Here is an 18,670-nt window from a genome sequence, read left to right as displayed (position 1 = left end):
ATAGTTTTGATACACAATAGCTCTTTTACACAGAAGGCTGCAAATTAAAATGGTGTTAACCATTAATGCAGCTGTCTGAGACATAATAGCTAAGAAAGGAGTTTATGGGCAGGAGGTTCCAGGCAGTGTAAATAAGATGGTAAGCTGAAATATGACGACAAAAAGCATAAAAACATCTGGGGGTTTTAAAGTCAAATTGAGTCTATAGAATCCTTAAGGCTGGAAGGGACCTCTAGGGATCCCCCAGTCCAAGCCCTGCTCCAGCAGGGACACCCAGAGCAGGGGCACAGGATCCATCCAGGCGGGTTGGAGATCTCCAGAGCAGGAGCCTCCACAGCCTCTCTGGGCAGCCTGTGCCAGGGCTCGGGCACCCTCACTGGGAAGAAAAGTCACCTTAAGTTCCTGTGGAACTTTTGGTGCATCGGTCTGTGGCCGTTTCCTCTTGTTCTGAAGATATCCACTGGTAAGGGCTAAGGAACAAGGAAGGGCAGAAGATTGCAAGAAACATTTCAATTCCTTCAGAACTGAGCAGGATCCTAACCTGTGACCTCAGGGTTCCTCAGTTAGTACCTTACAAGTCTCTTTGAACCAAGTGGGCACTTCCAGATATTTCACATGAATCACCACACAAAAGACTGTTAAAGGAACACTATCAGTCATGAACTCGAAAACATCAAAGCTGAGACATCGTCTGCTGTTAAAACCTTAACATACGCTGCTTTGAACCTTCCTCCTTCTTCCCTTCCAAAAATGTTGACATGAGAACCTAACCCAAAAACTGCAGTGAAGGGAACACGCAGTAAAGCTGCGTAGCTTCTCAGTCACGGAAACACCACACGGTCTTCAAACGCTTCCACGCTCCTAAGACACAGGACAAAGGTTTTGTAGTAGCATTCCTGAATTTTAGCCTCGATTACATGCGCACAGCCCCATAAGTAAAGCAGTTCTGTTGATTGGACATTTTTGACAATCATATTTCATCTAAAAATTAAGGCAAGTGATGCAACTTAGTTTGTCTGGGCATAATCTGTCTCTGTGTTATGAGACCTGATGTACCTGTACCCCATTCATATCTGATAAATCATCTTCTACCCAAGAGAACTCACAGAAGTAGAAAAAAAGGAGTCTAATTTCCTGGTTTAACACTCATTTCTTTACACTTCAGTTCAATTGGTCTCTATATTTCCCTCAAAAATAATTTAAGGAGATCATGGGGGATCACTTGTTATGCCACTGGCTACAGCAGCAGGTAAGACACACAGTTGTGGCATTCTGCAAAATGATGATGAAGTCTCAACATATATAGCAAAACAGGCCTGCCCATTTAAGAACACAGTACAAAGGTCACTCTGGTTTAAGTGTCAAGAAGAAATTTTGTGTTATTTAACTTTATATGGAAAGAAAACCCAGTTTTGAGCAATTCTATCAATTGCTATTGACCAAACCTTTCCAAAATGTTCAGCTGATTATTTGGACATTAGATATGAATTCAGAAAAAAAAGATAACTATATGAACAGCTTGAAAGATATCTGTAGAGTTTTGATGAACATTTGGCCTAACAGTTTGTCTAAAAAACTACATGCTGTACCAATACTTAGCTGAGAGTTGTTGGCAAGTTAAAGCTAAGTCACAGGAAGCACAAATTCACAGATTTCAGCTCAAAAGATGCTTAGATTGCCATCAACAATACTGATGAATTTTAAGGCAGGCCACATAAAAATGAGAGCCATTTTATAAGGAAAAAAAAAAAAAAGGGCCTGGAGCCTCCCGGGCTCCCTTCCTGGCCCGGAGCTTCCACGGGTGACTCTGGGCTGTGGAGGTGCCCGAGAAGAGCTGTGCAAATAACTGTGGGGAGAAAAATGGAAAATCGCCGACTTAAAACAAACGTCTAATAATCCACAACTCATAATCGACAAATAAACTACAGAGTGAAAGGTTCAATGGGAACTATAGGTTCTGAAAATTCAGAAAAATTAATGGGATAGAGGCTTTTGCAGCACTTACCCAGTTTCCTTAAGTTATTTGCATCCGCTAGAAAGTTCTGTCTTTTTCTAGGCACGAGCGTTGCTAGCGCTACTGTGTTTTCATTGCTCAGCTGTGCTGCTTATTGGATACTGCTGCACTTGAAACTAGAGCTGCCTTAATTAATGCCTAAGGATTATTGCATCTCAGTGGGGACCACGGCTAGGGGGGTGTTGGACCCACCTGAACCCTCTGACACTTTTGGTGCAAGGTGTTAGAGATGATCAATCCACCCATAACTGCTGAAATCCAGCCTTCCTCCTCCTGCTGCTGCTCTCCAGGACACACTTTGCCTTCAGCTTGTTTCCCTGATTACCACAAACTCCTTAAAAGGCAGACAGAAGAGCACATCTGTAAATATACCCAGATAAAACTCATTCTCTTTATGCCCTTTTTTAGGTTCCTGAACCAAGTGTAGCGATTTTTCTCTCCAGTTCTTTCTTTCATGGGCTCTCTGAATAGCTGAGTTCCTGTGGAACCAATTTCATTGTTACTTAGACTCAAAGCCATTATATATGTACATGATATTATCATAAAGTAGGTTCTGTTTTAAATAAAAGATTCAGCTAAAGCTTCGCAACAGTCAGCTCAGTTGAATAAATATTTCTGTTCTTGCTTCTACCCACTTACACAGCAGCATGCTTACTTTGAGGACACAGAGTGCACTTTGCTGTTCAAATACTTCAATTAACTCCCTTTCTCCTTACGATTTCCAATCATGTGCTTGAAAAGGACAGTCTTTGGTTTTTAAAGGGAAAAATAGAGCCTGATTAAAATGAAAAAAATCCAGTGTCCATAAAGAAACTGAAAAAAATCCCTTTGAGAGGTGAGGGACATCATTGGATTCGGTAAGAGAAAAGAGATGCTACTCAGTGTTCAAAGATTATAACTTACTGCAAACTCTTAAAACTAAATTCTATGTTGAGTATCTAAACTGAATGTAGTCAAAAATGCAGCATGTGTTTTAAGATCTTTACACCATAATGCTGCTAACTCATATAAAACTTCTAGTCTAATCACCAGCTTATAAACATAAAATATTTCTTCCGAGGATAAAGCTCGGTAAACATGAACAATAGTCCTAGGTGTATTTTGTCTCTGAGCTCAGATATAAAGACATTACTGAAGCTTACAGGAACTTAAGCTACAGTAATTTGATCACTGCCAAATACCAAATAAACTGATGTGAGTCTTAAATTGGCTTAGGCTAAGGCACTTTTTACTTTCTGCAAGCTAAAAGCACACAAACAGCTACTAGTGTTCTCTTGATATACAGTAATTTCTTAAATAGGTAATTCCACCGCCATCCTGGATCCCTCGGGGATTAAACTTCAATAAATCAGCGAGTCCAACCCCTAGTGAAAAGGGCAGTGAAGGAAGGGATTGGAAACAATCATGAGAAAGAGGGAAGGTGGAGGGGAATCCAGAAATAAAAACAACCTTATCAGATTCTCTGGAAATACAGCCATTTCAGAAGAAACTGCTAGCCCCTAAAAGAGAACATTTTACATGTCCCACCCACATAAAAGTGTAGGGGATGCATCACAAGACCACCACTTCTAAATGTGATATTTATTCTGAACTTAGTCTGAGTATTTTGATCACCTAGTCCAACCTCCCCACTCTTTGTATTTTTTTTTGTCTTCCTCAACAGAAACAAATATGAATTTTTCATATCTGCATTCTATGTAATACTATCCTTGAAAGATATTCTGCGTATTTCTCAAATATTTTAAATGGCCTTGCACACAATTTCTTCTTATAGACCCTCACAGAAGGTCAGGGAGAAGCTTCCACAACATTCAATGGGTTGTTCTTCTCTGTTCTTGCCAAAAGATAACTGAGCATTTCTTGAATTCAAGGTTATGAGTTGACCAAAACAAAAATAATTAATTTTGCTATTTTTTAATCTAAATCTAATTTTAAAACACAGCTGTACCCTGAAAATTGGCTTGCAAAATGGCACCTTTTTATAATAGATCAGTTCCCGATGTGAAATTGAACCCTTGCCTATTAAATTTATGGAAAAATACTATGATTCAGACTATGACTTCTTGCGGTTCCATTTCCAGTACAAGTATTGCATTAATAAGCACGAATAGTTCAACAGACCACTGACATTAGCACGTATCAAAATCAAGGGGAAGCCACGAGGCCTCTTCCCACCGAGCGTCCCTGCACGATGGCTCCGTGTCCTCCTCCTCCCCTGCCGCTGCCGATGACAGTGGGACGGTACCAGAAAGGAGATCTCAGCCCGTGACATGCTGGAGAACCCAATATGTTGGGTTCTGAATGCCCAGAGCTGCAATATAATACAGTATATTGGAATATACTTGGTTTCCTTCTAGTATTAAGGAAATATAAAGGAAAACGCACCAATTTGTCCTGTTTGTAGGAATGTATCATTTGCCGGCTGAGAAAAAACATCTGAATGCAGGTTTTTATCTGCAGCTGGGTCACTGCTCTTTTCCTAATGGATCACAGACACAAATATAGAAATCCCTCTTACCCCATATCCTTTAAGTCACTGCACGCACTAGAGAAACATTCAGTCGAGATCAGCTTAGCAGACACCTCACTGCTTTCCTTACAATTTCATGAGAAAACAGGCAGCTTCTTTGGACCCCTCGTTTTGAGGGCCACTCGGGGTCACTGTGTCACCAATCCCTGTGACCGTGTCCTGAAACGCTCCTGCTCACGTGGAAGCACGGCTGCTGCACTACAGTGCTAAGAGCTGCATAGGCCCTAAGAGTTATAAAGGAAATACACATGCAATATATGTCCCTATGTTCATAATAATTTCTTCACTGTGCAAGCATTGTCACCGAATGATTTCCAAAACCAAACACCAAAAACATGTCATTCTAAAAAAGATTCTATTCAGGATTTTGCATTGGCTAACAAATTCTTTAAAGGACAGGACACGCCAGGACAGAACACGTCAGCACAGAGCTCTGAAATGGCATTATCTGCGACCCTCTTTTCTGCTCTGCCACGCAATAAACCAGAACACACCAAAAAAGATGCAATATTGCATTAAGTCTGACATTTAATTTCCCTTCTGAAGCAACGGAACACAGAGAATTGAGCACATAGGAAAAAGTGCCATAATATGCAAATGTGATAGAAACACCAGGATATGCAAATTGAGTGCCATTAGAGATGAATGATAAAATAACTCATTCGAAATAACGAAAAAATACTAGAAGGAAACCAAGAACCCGCATACATCATTTTCAAACACCAGATAACCTATGTTGGAAAGAAAAAATAAAGCTACTGGCATTGAACTAAAATGAAAGAAAAGGACAAATATTTTAATTGACGTTTAATTAACGTAGTGACAACAGCCGGCTTCACGGGCCACCAATGCTGATAGCTCATGCACGAGATTAACCTGATCTTTCACTTTTTTCACTCTCAGTAGCTGGCTATTCCGGACTTTTTCCCCTCCTCCTTGCCCCAACACAGGAGAACTCAACAGTGGGAAACGAAAAGAATGGTCCTTGCTTAGAGCTTCACAAGGCACTTGAAGGAAACAAGCTCTGTTTCATGTCTTAATCAAGGAAGACATTAATGCCCCAATGAAGGAGGGTGATAGTTATTTGCCTGTTGAGCAACACCTTGTGAGCTTGGCTATCCTGTGGCTATCACCTTTATGAATACACGGTGTAGTTATGGCAGGAGTTTCACATTATTTAAATGTGAAAGGCTCAAAAGGGCTCATGCCCTTTGGAAACATTATATCATGTGTAAAAAACTAATTCAATACAACTGCTCGCTATGGATAATCTGAAGAGATGGAATAATGGAGCCTGAAATGCCATGAGGAATATCAAGTTTAAGACACCTACAAGCTGAAGCCCCAGTTAATCACTGCAGTCCAAATATTTAAAAGCTATAGAGACTATATTACTGCATCTTTGGTATTCATGGTTTTGTATTCCTACGAGGGTTCCTATTCATTAGAATATTTCATGATACCTTCCAGATATACGTAGTCCTGTTATACAGACAGGAAATTGAAAGCTTGAGCAAGTCTTAAGACTTTACAATATGTTTATGGAGAGAACACAGCTTTAACAGAGGACTGACAGCCTGTGCTGACCCTTGCTTTTAAATCCATAGAACAGGGCTTGCATCAGTTCACTTGGTCCTACTCAGTGTTCAGCTCCACCTTAATATAAATAAATAGTACATATTTAATACTGATAGTACAAGGAGGATGAAGGCAACAAAGGAAGATTAGCTTTACATTTACTACAAGTATATTCAATATCAACATTAAACTACAATTATTATTGCAAGAAATGAAAATCTGTTTAAAAGCTCAACTATCTTTCTAGTACCCAAGAAGATACAAACCTGTAATACCACTCATGAGGTCATATTATTTATATTACCAACCCTAACATCACGAGATATATCTTCAAACAGACAGGTAATCTGAAGATATGAAAATGAAAACCTGCATCAGACTTAGGACTTTAAAACGTGGAGCTTTCCAGCCTTTAGTGAGTCTCCTACAAGGAAGAAATAGAAGACTGATTTTTCTTCCCCATGAGCAGAGAAAAGAGTGAGCGTTGTTAAAATGCAGCCTCCTAGATAGAAGCTGCAGCCAAAATATACTAGATTGCTCCTACCCAAAAGGAATCTATGACACCCTTGGATTTTGCAAGAGGCCTTCTTCAGTGACGCTGAGATTTGGCAACAGCTAGATTGGCAAAAATACAACACAATTTCATACAGGTCCTTCACTATTCACACCTGTCATCTGACCAGTAGTAAAAAGTACCTTAAGAAGTAGGTAATGCAGGAAATAACCCTGCAGGATCAGAAGATGTGTGGTAAGGCCTAAAACACAGCAGTTCAGTAGGAGGGTGTTTTTATTTTTATTGAATTGCTATCATGAAATCTAATTCCAAAGTTTTCGATCAAGCACTGCCAAGACAAAAACTCCTGATTCAGCAGCCAATAAAAAGTGATTAACTTCAGCCTAGCTCTTAATACAAGTGATTAACTTCAGGATGCAATAAAAGTTATCAACAGGTTATCAATAGTAACAGGTTATCCCCAGCAAGAGCAGCAAAATGACTGCTAATAATCTAGTGTTCAGCAACAGGAGAAACAAGGGCATAGAATCAAGGAATTAAATTGAATTATAAAAAAATAGAACCACCAAAAAAATTGTGAACGATGGGCTACTAATAAAATAATTATTTTTAAAATTAGCAGGAAAAAAAAAAACAAATAAAACACAGTGGAAGACATGGTTCTTATTTGAAGATAAATCTGCTTTGTAAGCAACTAGTAAGTTGCACTGAAGTTTCAGGGAAGGAGTGGGGTAAAGGTGTCTAGCAGGCATTTTTGGCAGAGTAGACCATCTACTCTATCATATTAAATAATGATTGTTTGTAAGGGCCATTAAAGTCAATTGTCCCTTTTTATTTTATTCAATAGCCTCTGCACGTGGCCCAGAATCTCAGCAGTATGACTACTTGCTTTGTAGGCATGGGGTCTTAAAAAAGTTGCAGTTTGCAGATGAGATTTCCCATATCCAGGCCAGAACACACTAGCAAACTAGAGGTTTCCAGGCATTACATCTGTTTTGCTGCACAAAGCATTCTCATCTCAGTCTTACCTGTACATTTTCTTCTGTAACTTGAATTTCAGCAGTGTAAATATAATCAATAAGCATCCTTAGTGTCCAGCCATCAACTTCCTTTATTCGCACTCTCTTTGCTCGGCTTTCACTCATCTCACCTGAAAATACAGTTTGATAGTCAAGTAAATCAGGCAAAAATAGAGCACAACTTAGAAAGAATTTAATAGTAACTACTCTTGCCTGCAGCAGACTTTTTTTTTTGTCTGTGATCACTTGTAATAATAAAACCACTGTGAGAAGAACTCAATTTCCTTCCATCCTTCCTCCCTGTAGGAGTTAGTGCCACCTGAATGTTATATGGGTTAATGCTATTATTGCAGGTGACCTATTTTCTCCAGTGTATATATACACCAGTAAATATGGTTATCAGACCTAAATAACACGCTTCAACTCCAAACAAAAATATTTTACTAACATTGCAAACCACCAAAGTATTTATTGCATTAACTCCTTAATGGAAAGGACATATCAAATGCAGGCTGTAGAGCTTTTACAAAACAGAGAAACAACAACAAAAAATCTACCTCAATCAAAAATCTACCCTCCTGCTGACTTATCAGTCCCTTAGCATGTGCATCTCTGTTACAATTCCGATTTAAAACTCAAACTAAGATAAAATGGTAAGTAATGGAAAACTTGTTGGATCTTAACTTGTGGAGGCTGAAATACTGGCCATATTCCAGAATTAATCTTCCCAGAAAGGCCTGCAAAATAGCTTCTGCCTTCTAAAATATGATGATTCTCAAAATGCAACATTTTGTTTGTATCTGAAATAACTGTCCAAAAATACACCAAGTAATGGCCACAGCCTTCTACATGACTACTAAGCAAAGATCTGGTCATCTCAGATATTTAACGCTTTTTTCACTGATTACACACTGGGAAGTGAAATACAAACTACCCCGGCTACATTGGTAGATATATAATATTTGGCTTAGGAACAGCTCAAGATTGCTGCATGGATTCCTTACTTTTATATATTGGATACATGCCTATCTCTTTCCCTAAGCAGCTAGAGTAAATGGTATTAATGAGGTAGCAAATTCAGTTCATTTGAGACTAAAAGCAGGGAGTGATGGGGAGTGATCAACAAGATGGCCATCACTGCTGATATTTCTGAGAATTACATATACAGTTTCATGGTTCATGATTGTAACTGTGGGCTCTAGGACTGATGACAAAACCCATGTTACTTAGTGCATTTGGCTAATGAGAAATTCATTGTTGTTATTCATACCCTTCTCAAGAAGAATGCTCAACGGCATTTTAAAAACCAACCTTTTAAATGGCAAGGAGACCATCTAGAGCAACAAAGCACTGAGGAGCTGCATGAAGAAAGCAAAGCCCAACCCCTGCAGAACTTGCTCTTTCCACCCGCTCCAGGGCAACATCTCCCTCCACTTCTGAGAGATGACTGCAGCGTGTTCTTTGAAGGGCCATCTATTTCAAGTCTCTCCTTCCAGCTTGACAGATTAAACCTATTGATCTTCAGCGCCTGCAAGCTGCAAGTTATTTATTATGCAAGCTTCTGTGGAGGTGGTCCTTGGGGAAAATGTGTGTGTGGGAGAGCACAGAGTTTGATATTCTGCAGGCACATTCGTTTTGCTTTCAGATTTTGTGTGAAGGCTCCTGGAGCCATGGATAGGCACCTTCTGTGTTTAGCAACAAAGCCCAGGATTTACAAAAGAGCAGATTTACTTCTCCTTTCAACGCTAAAAGGGCACGCAGTCCCATTACAATTCCAGACCAGTCCGCTTGTGATCCAAAGCTGGTTTGAAAGATCGTATGTTGGAAACCAGAGGTTCATTTTCTAGCCATTCTCCGTGTAGAGCACAAAGAACTTATTTCACAACTGGAAAGCTGCAGCAGAATGTTTCCAGGGAGCTTGTGGTGTCAAGGAAAGGAAAGCACCGGGCTAGCCCAACGTCTCCAGCAGCAGCAGCAGCAGAGCACTCCCTCCGGCTGCAGTTACTAAAGGGTTAGCTGACCTACTAGCCCGGTTCCTCACACCAGGGATGTAGCAAAGTACATCACTCAGCTTTTGGTTCCTTTTATATAATTTTACAGAAGGAAGAAATGTATGGAAGTGAAGAAATCAGGTAATTGCCTAAAAGACAACTGCTGTGACACACAAAACTAAACTCAGGTCACACACGTCCCAAGTCAGGTCCTGTGGCCACTGAAGTTCCCCTTCACCGAGGTTGTGTCTTCCTGGCTCCAGTCTTTTAAGTGCATTCACAACATTTCTGAACAACTGCACTGTATATAGAGTGAAGAGTTATTCCTTCTGACATATGCTGCCCTACATTCTTATCCTTTTCCTTTTTCCCCTCTTGTTTCTTAAAACATAATCATTATTAACTTACTAAACCTTAAGTACCTAGAAAGAAAAAGGTACCATGTGGCTACTTCTACCATTGTAACGAGTGGCAAAAGACAAACCCTTAGGTGAGGGGTTTGATCACAGCCAATGCCATTCCCTGTCCTGCACAGGAGGCAGCACCTAATGACTCAGAGGAAGATGGAAGGAACACGCAAACGTGGCTAAAAATAAGCTTCTAATTTCAAATCAAGAACAAGTATTCCTGTAGCATAAAAGTGCAAGTTTTTCAAATCTGTTTTCAGCCATCCGTTTTCAGTCATAGACGGAAGAGACTTTCCTTTTGGCTATAGCTGGTTAATGGAACAAATTTGCTGATTTGAACTTTGGAATTAGCTCTGCGGAGAACTGTTGAAATGCACCAAAAACAGAGGTGGTCCTTGCTGAAAACCACATATAACGATGGTGCAAAACCTGTCGATAAATCTCGAAGCCAGTCTGGTATTCTACTGAAAACTCCATGACCTGGTTCACTGCAACCACACAAACATTTCCATAAGTGGGTTAAAAGGTTCCCAGCCTTCCATGAGGTGAGCTCTGCACCACAGGGTAGCCCTGAAAACTTGCATTTTAAAGCATAAGGCAAGCAACTTTTCTAAGAGGTAGTGAAGTGAGAGAACAAGGATTTCAGCAATGCCATTTGGAGAGCGGCCACACGCAGCTGCATTGGCACACCCAGAGGGCCACAAATTTCTGTGGGAAAGCCAGGAAGCAGGAATGCTGCAACCAGGATTCCCTGCCACGGGGCGTGAAACGTAGAATTAAACTCTGAGAAGGACCATCTCCAATGTGAAAGTCAACAACAGTGCTTAAAAGGCTTGAGTTTCTCTGTTATTAAGGTGAAGGATAGAAACTGAGGACAGGTGTTTTTGTGTTAATGCAACACACAGAAGCAAAAACAGAGAGCTTCACTTTCTCAGAGTGTTTGTCTCCAGCACAGATGTAAAAGCAAAGACCTGCTTGAGAGATGGCTACTCAAGGGAGCTCGTGATATTCTACACATAGGACATAAAGCATTTGTTTCTGCTAGCACTGACTCGTTGTTTAGCTCTGGCTGTGTCGAAATACCCCTATTATATATGATATGCATTAAACAAACTAAGAACATGCTGGATTATATACCTATTCAATTGCAATGAAGTGATTGCTAACAATTAGCTTCTTCCCCAGGATACTAAAGTATTCCAAATTGTATCAACCTTCCAATGGCGAACAAGTATTAGTGTTAATAAAATTCCATTTTGCTTGCATACACTAGCATGGCCAGAGTCACCGTTCTGACTGAACCCGAGCTGGTGGCCACAAGCAACGTGCTGCAGGGAATTCTCTCTATCTCAGCCAGTTTCCATTAAGGACCAGGCACGCAGCTTCCCCATCTACCAGCAGCCCACAACACTCAAAGCCTGAAGAATGCAGCAGCAGGAAGAACAGCTGTTACGGGACACGATTTACTGCAAAACTCCAATGAAAGTTCTTTTAACCTTCTTTTGTACGAGTGAGATAATTGTAGCCACAAAGGGGTATAACAACTCTCCTGTTCCTGGCTTATTTAACATGTAAATTTGTCTACATAAAGGAGACTTCATAAAAGCATGCAGCATATTGACTAAGATTAAGATGCCAGGATGTCCTTAACTTGAGAACAAATTTATACCCCACCACACACACAAGCCTCCGATTATCTTATTTACAGATTAAATAAGATTCTCAAAAGCATAATTAAATTAATTTTGAGCTTTACACAGTTGGACTGGATTAGAAGAAAGTATTGAAACTTTTGGTACCTGTAAACATGGCATGGAAGTAGGGGCTGCAGGCGGCTAGCACAACTCTATGCGCTGCAATTTCCATGTCTTCAGCTACTATCGTCACATCACACAGCAAGTTCTGACTATTCAGAAATACCAGAGAAAGGGGTTTTACATATGCAAACTACAGCAGAAAAACATACAACATCACAGGATTTCTCTTCTTGTACCCTCAAAAAGAGGTGGGAGACAACGTTGATGAGGCAATGTTTTAAATGTGTTACAAAACCACATGACTCTTACTCAGTAGGATTACAGATGGTGCTTGGGTACACAGGACTTCCTCAAGGCAAATAATTCAATTGGGCTTTGAATTGTGGTTTCTGACATAGAGAAAAAGCTTTCTGCACTCGATAACTCAAATTTGGATCTAATTGATAAACCTTTTCACTGGAAGTCTGAGCCTCTTTTAACACCTATGATGGAAAAAAGGAATTTGATATGCACAAACACTAGCAAATTGAGGTAAGAAACTTCCTGACTTTCCAGATCATGAGAAACACAGAGTTCAGTTGTGATCTCTGGGTACAACACTGGAATCTCACGCCTACTCAAGCATTTAAAACCATTACTAGATTATATTTAAGGTATATTTTTCAAGTATGTTTCATACACAGTTCATGCACACAATAGCTTTTTTTAAAAAAAAAACTAAAATTACTTTAGAATTTTAGTTAACTCCATATTCTGTTGCAATTTTTATCTTCATTATATTCACTTGTATGCCTGTCTTTTTTAACTGTAACACATGGTATTTCCTTTTTCTTCTGTTGCAGTAATCTTTTTTTTTTTAAGCATTCCTAACACAGATGTTTCCAATGCAGTTTACAGCTACTGAATATAAATCTTCCAATTAAATCCATCACAACTGTTAATTTTTATCATCAGACTTGTGTTTTTTTTTTTACCCCCCCAAAAAGAAGTAAAAAAGGCTGCAGTTTCCCAGCAGCTAAACAGCCATCTTTTAGTTTCTCCTGATTCTGGAGGTGTTTTTACAAAACTAACATAAAACTGACAAAACTCGGAGCAAGAGCAACAAACAGGAGGAGGAGGAGAGAAAAGAGGGTGCTTTGACAGCGGGGCCAGAGCCCTGTGTCAAGCCAACAGCCCCTCTTCCTGCTGATTGAGGGCCACATTGCAGGCCTTGCCTTAGGGTTTGCTTGGTTGTTTCTTCCACTTTCAGCTCCTAGCACTTACAGTAAATAGCTGAGGCTGCAATATGGTTATTATCAAAAAAAATTATCATTTGTGCCATGACCAGGCCCATATGAAACACGGAATTCAGAGGAGCTTGAGAGCATCGGCCCTTACGTTTAAAGTTGACACAGAAAGTGGCCAAGCAAGCGGTCATCAGCCACATACCCAGCTTTTCCAGAGATATGGACAACAGCAACACAAAATGTTTTATATGTGGTTGCACAGAGATAGCAAAGCTAACAGAGAAGCCTGAAGCACTGAGTGTCCATCAGTGCAAAACTCGAGCTCGTTAGCTACATGGCACAATACAGACACAATTGCTTATGCTGGGAAGAGCCCAAACACATCTACAGAGGCTGGAACTGCACTAGGTGAACAATCCCTGCAGGGCTGATAAGCTCAAGCTGAATTACACACTCTGGTGCACGCATCTTGTGGCTTCTACAGCCATTTGGCACACTGATTTCAAGTTGGCCACCTAATTTGTTTTGCTTACATTCTGCTGCAATTTTTAACAATCCACTTGTAGAGACTGGCTGAATGCGAAGAACCACAGCAGAACACCCTCGAGAGGTGGAAGGAGAGCAAAAATAGTCTTTGTCTACCTGCAAATCTGTATCCACTGGGGTATAGGGGAAAAAAGTCACTATTCACATCAAAAAAAAAAATCAGTAAAGTCTTATTTAGTAAAGTCTCTTTTAGGTGAGGTTAAATCCCATGATGACAAAAGTAAGTTATAATGAAGAACAGAGACAACATTCAAGTGCTGTTTCTTCATATGTCGTAAATTAATTAGATATCCTAATAGTTCTCTGACTCAGTGTTGAGGTGATGGTGAGCAGAGAAATGATATAAATTACCAAGGACAAAATTACTCAAAGCAAAATTCAAAAAAAATGTCAAAATTGAAAGCAAGGAAAAATTCTTATTGGTTAATAAAACCAGGTAACTTGACAGCAGCCAAAAATCTAACATACACCCTCGGATTTGAGCACTCTGGATAAATAATAGATTTTAGAGTGTTTCAGGAGATTTCTTCATTACTTGTACACTTCCAAGACAGTATAGCTGTGGCAAATACCTACTTGTACTGCATTAACAGAAGGAACTGAGATGGAAACCTCCTTAACAATATAGTCAATAAAACCTGAAATATCATCAACTTGATTAAAGTTAAGTCTTCATTTTGAGTAATGAAGACTGAAACTGATTTAAAATATTTAAGTTTAGTATTTCAAACTTAAATAAATGTAAATATTTTAATCTCACCTAATTAACACATTACATTTTAAGAGAAGCTGTGCTCACATGAGATCAACGTTCTCAACTAAATAGTGACGTGTCAGCTACCCTAAGGAGAACCCCACTTAAGGTTCACCTGGCATTGCTCAAACTTGGACTATTTATAAGTGTGAGAAAATTCCTCAAATCGCTTCTACAGCGATCTGAATTTAAGTAACCATGGAAACTAGAGTATATTCTTAAAATAAGCCACAGCCTTCAACAACGCACTCTGCTGGAAGATCAGGTCTGTTTTACCTGCAGTACAAAAGAATCTAAGTAAGGTTTAGTACTTCTGAAACTGCCATCATTTAAGAAGCCAAGAGTTTAGATACAGAAAACAATCTTTCCTTAGCAGGTGGTTTCTTTACCTAAAGTCTTCCTCACCTGCACAGAGTTATGTCTACTGGTGCTCTGCCATACTGCTGGAGACAGTGAACCCAGTTACTGGGTCCTCCTTCCAGCATCAGCTAACTAAGCTCTTACACACTGAAAAAGAAATAGTTTCTGCTTTTGCCTCATTATCCTCAGATTATGGGAATCCTTGAGCTAGTTTTAAAGCATTTTCAGTCAGAATACATGATTTTCTCCAGTCTTCCAGCACAAAAAAAATGTCAAAGCTAGATAAATATATTGAACTCATCAGAGTACCTACCATGGTATTAAAGGTTTACTCATAAAGAATAAGAGAAGATCAAAGTAGTAGACATCTTTTATGAGTTCTTAGTTGCTGGTTTTATTTACCAAATGAAGCCTCTCCAATTTTTAAGCTCATACAAGACACAGCAGCAGGCTACAGGATTTTTAGCACCTCCAGGTGTTATCTATGCTGGAGGGTTTTTTATTATTATTATTTCTTCATTGTTGCTTTTAGCTATGAAGCTCAAGTACTGTCAGTGATAGTTGTGAGCCCTAATTACCAGAGCTCAGTTGTGAGCTCTAATTACCAGCTGTCACAGCTTTCAGCACCATCTCACCTACCCATCTGCACAAAATAAATCAATATGGGTGCTAAGAACAGCACCAGTCTCCCACTTCTGCGGAAGCTGATGGTGGTTTCGCTCAAGGTCTTACAAAACTTTATCTCAAAAAGCGATTTTCAGCATAAGATTCATAGCCCTCTGGGAGTTCATTAATTCTTCCAGGGGACAGGCAAAAGAATAGTAAGAAAAGAAAGTCTACTGTCAGTTGCTTTACATTTGTTAGAGTGGGAACTGTGTCGCCAGATCGAAAAATTTTAACATTTTGTCAGTCTGCAGACCGCTGTGAAAAATCAATGACAGACATATTAAGAGTGTCAGGCTCAATTAAAAGGTAGCTTTTAATCTGTCCAGGATCAACCATATCCAACACAGGATCAATAGCTGTATTTCCTTAACATCTTCCAAGTGTTTTTCCAGTCCCATAAAGCCAGCTCTGCCTAACTTCTGAGGGGCAAAGGGATAGTGTACCCATTACACCACATGACTATCATTCAGATATCATTTTATTGTATATTTCACTCTATCAGCTCCAACTCTAGGTTTGCATATTCCACTGTTTAGAACTTAATGCATGCAAATGAAACTTATTATGGACAGTGGGAAGATGCATGCAGTAAAGTAGTACCTTCTTAATTCATTCATCACTTTGAAAGCTTTCTTCATGTGCCATGGATTCACTGTAACGGGACAGTGTTTTTCAGTGTTATCATCTTTCAGATCCAACGGCTTCTGATGGCAAAGTTTGGTACATCTGGAAAGGAGAGAGGACAAGGTTAGTACTTCTGTCTACTCCCAGTTCTGTGGCTCTATTTTACCCCTGTTATCTTGGAGGAAAATCCAAACAAAATCCAAACAAAAATCCAAACAAAATGCACTTTGACTTACTTGTTACTTCAGGCAAATTCCCTTTCCACACTAACAGTGTATGGAGGGGGGAAAACGCTGGCAAAGTCCCTAGTTAGCAATAAGTAGGTCCTCATTACTAACGAGGTCAGTAGAGGCATTTCAAGCTGCCAATAAGCTCCATAAACAAGAATACGAAGATGACGCCTTAGACCGTTCCCAAGAAACTCTGAAATCCCAAGTAAAGCAGAGGCTTAGGCTTTTATGCCGGCGCCAGCACAGATTCCCACTGGGATGAAGCATCCATGGCCATGAGTCTCCAAGCCGGGGCAGGTCCCTGTCCTTCCGCAGGGCCTCGCTCACGATTCCTGCTGCCTCCTGCCCCTCTCCATGACCACAACTGCCCTTATCCCGTCCTTTCCAAGGGGCACCGCCAAGCTCGGGACAGCAGGACAACAACGGGGCAGCTGCACTGGTCCACTGCAGGTTTCAAAAGGCAAAAGGCCAAATGACCAAACTCACATTCTTCTTACTCCTCACAAAAAAATAATTAAGAAAAATAATAATCCAAGATAGCAGGAGGAAAACTTTCCAGTGTGGAGCTCATTATAATTATCTCTTCACAAAAACAACAACAACTGCTTACGTTCTGTAGAAAAAACAGCTGTGCATTTTCTAGGACTACCTAAATTTCAGGCCCTGCAAGTAAGTTTCTTGTCTGCAGCCACGATGGAAGTTACATTATTGCTGTACTTAGAAAACACTTGGTACCAGCACTGTTTTCACCTATATTATGTAACTTTATTCCCTAACCTCCAAAGTAAAAACAGAGAAAACATCTTCGTCATTAAGGTCAGTCCACAGGGCAGCTGACTGCCACATCAGAGCTGATTTCAACCAGAAACTTGATCTTACTTCCCTAAAGTAAGAATGGACAAATTTAACACACAAATTTAACAGCCTGCCAGAATTCCAGTCTCTCCCCCTTCTGCCCCACCTCACTCTTCTTCCTTAGGCACCTCTGAAGGAGCTTTAAAGAAAAACTCAGGGATAATTAAGAATTTAGCCTGAGATGCTACATGCCGGGCACTACAACAAGCCGTAAACCGCTGGCTTTATTTTTCAAAAGCCCAAAGCCAACAACAACATTTTGGGGTAACGCAGCAGGAAGCCCCAAGCAAGAAAGAAACAAAATAAACAAAACATAAAGTATTTTTTTTAAAAAAAGGCCCGAAAGATAGAGGTTAACCAAACAACCCCACCTGCAGAACTCGCGGCAGCTTGCGGGAGCCACATGAGACCGCTGCGAGCTGGAAGTCTCGGGCTCGCTTTTGGAAAGGGCACCAAGGATGCGAGAAGGGACTCACATATACATACATATATACATACATATATATATATATATATATACATATATATATAACCACGTAGCGGCTTCCTCTCGGGGGCAGGTCGCGCTCCCGCTGCGGCCCCCGCGGCGCGGGGAGCTCCGCAGGGCCCCGAGCACCGCCCGGCCGCGCAGGGGAGGCCGCGGCTGCCCGCGGGCCGCCCCGGAGCCCCGCGGAGCGGCCTCGACCCCAGGGCCCCGCCGCCCGGCTCGGGAGCCACGGGGCAAAGCGGAGGCTCCGCGACGGCCGAGACGCGCCACAGGCGGCGGCGCGGAGCCGCGCTGCCCCGAACGTAACGGCGCCAACGCGCGGAACGGCAGCCACGGCGAAGCCCAAGCGGGCGGCACCCGGCTCCGCGCGCACTCACACGGGCGGCAGCAGCATCTCCATGGCGGCTCGGCGGGCGCGCGCGGGGAGCAGGGCGGGCGCGGCGCGCGGCCGCCAGCACCATCCCGAGCCCCGCGCTGCGCTGCGCCCGCCCGGCCCCGGGCCCGCCCCGCCGCCCGCTTCCGGGGTGCCGCGCGGGGCGGCCGCGCGCACGCGCCGCGGCGCCCGGGGGAGGGGCCCGCCCCGGCGAGCGGCGGCCTCCCTGCAGGCCGCACAGGCGCGGCCGGTGCTAACGTTGGGATCCGGCGGCCGGTTTAATGTTTAAGGGGCCTCTGTGAGGTGGAATGTCGGAAAGAAGCGCCAAGAGGGCAGGGATCTGCTCAGAGGCTGCCCTAGTGCAAACGGCGGCTGTGCTCAGCGACTCCCATCTCCTGGCGCACTTAAATCTCTGTAATTCACACTTAAACCTCTGTAATTCACACTTAAACCTCTGTAATTCACGCTTAAACCTCTGCAATTCGCTCCTACATCCTAAGGAGACAATTGTGTAGCAGTAGCAGATGTGTTTATCAAGCCGAAAACAGGGTGTTTGTTACAGATAGTTTCTATAAAAACGAAATGCCTCTGCGCTAGGCTGAGAGATCTGGTTATCCGCAAAGTTTATATAAAATTAATAGATTTCTTGCCAAATGGACAAAGCCACTTTTCTAAAAGTGAGGGGAGTTTGAGGAGTGCGTGTTTTGTCCAGGCAAGCAGAAAATGGCAGTGAATTTGG

General features: G+C 41.5%; 1 protein-coding gene across 1 annotated transcript in view; it reads right to left on the bottom strand.

Annotated features, from left to right (window-relative positions):
- Positions 1 to 17,972, bottom strand: part of KLHL2 (kelch like family member 2) — a 47,737-nt gene extending 29,765 nt beyond the window's left edge. The window contains exons 1-4 of the mRNA XM_088528136.1: positions 17,936 to 17,972; positions 15,963 to 16,088; positions 11,853 to 11,959; positions 7,665 to 7,786 (exon numbers count right to left, since the gene is read on the bottom strand). Of these exons, the coding sequence (XP_088384262.1) occupies positions 7,665 to 7,786; positions 11,853 to 11,959; positions 15,963 to 16,088; positions 17,936 to 17,958 (378 nt within the window). The 5' untranslated portion in view covers positions 17,959 to 17,972. The remainder of the gene's footprint in view (positions 1 to 7,664; positions 7,787 to 11,852; positions 11,960 to 15,962; positions 16,089 to 17,935) is intronic.
- Between the last annotated feature and the right edge of the window lie 698 nt (positions 17,973 to 18,670).

Source organism: Tinamus guttatus, unplaced genomic scaffold (genome assembly GCF_059628265.1).
Source record: "Tinamus guttatus ecotype Peru unplaced genomic scaffold, ASM5962826v1 Tinamus_guttatus_pri_ptg000301l, whole genome shotgun sequence".
NCBI lineage: Eukaryota > Metazoa > Chordata > Aves > Tinamiformes > Tinamidae > Tinamus > Tinamus guttatus.
Note: the sequence above shows the minus strand (reverse complement) of the source record. Positions and strands in the feature narration are given on the sequence as shown.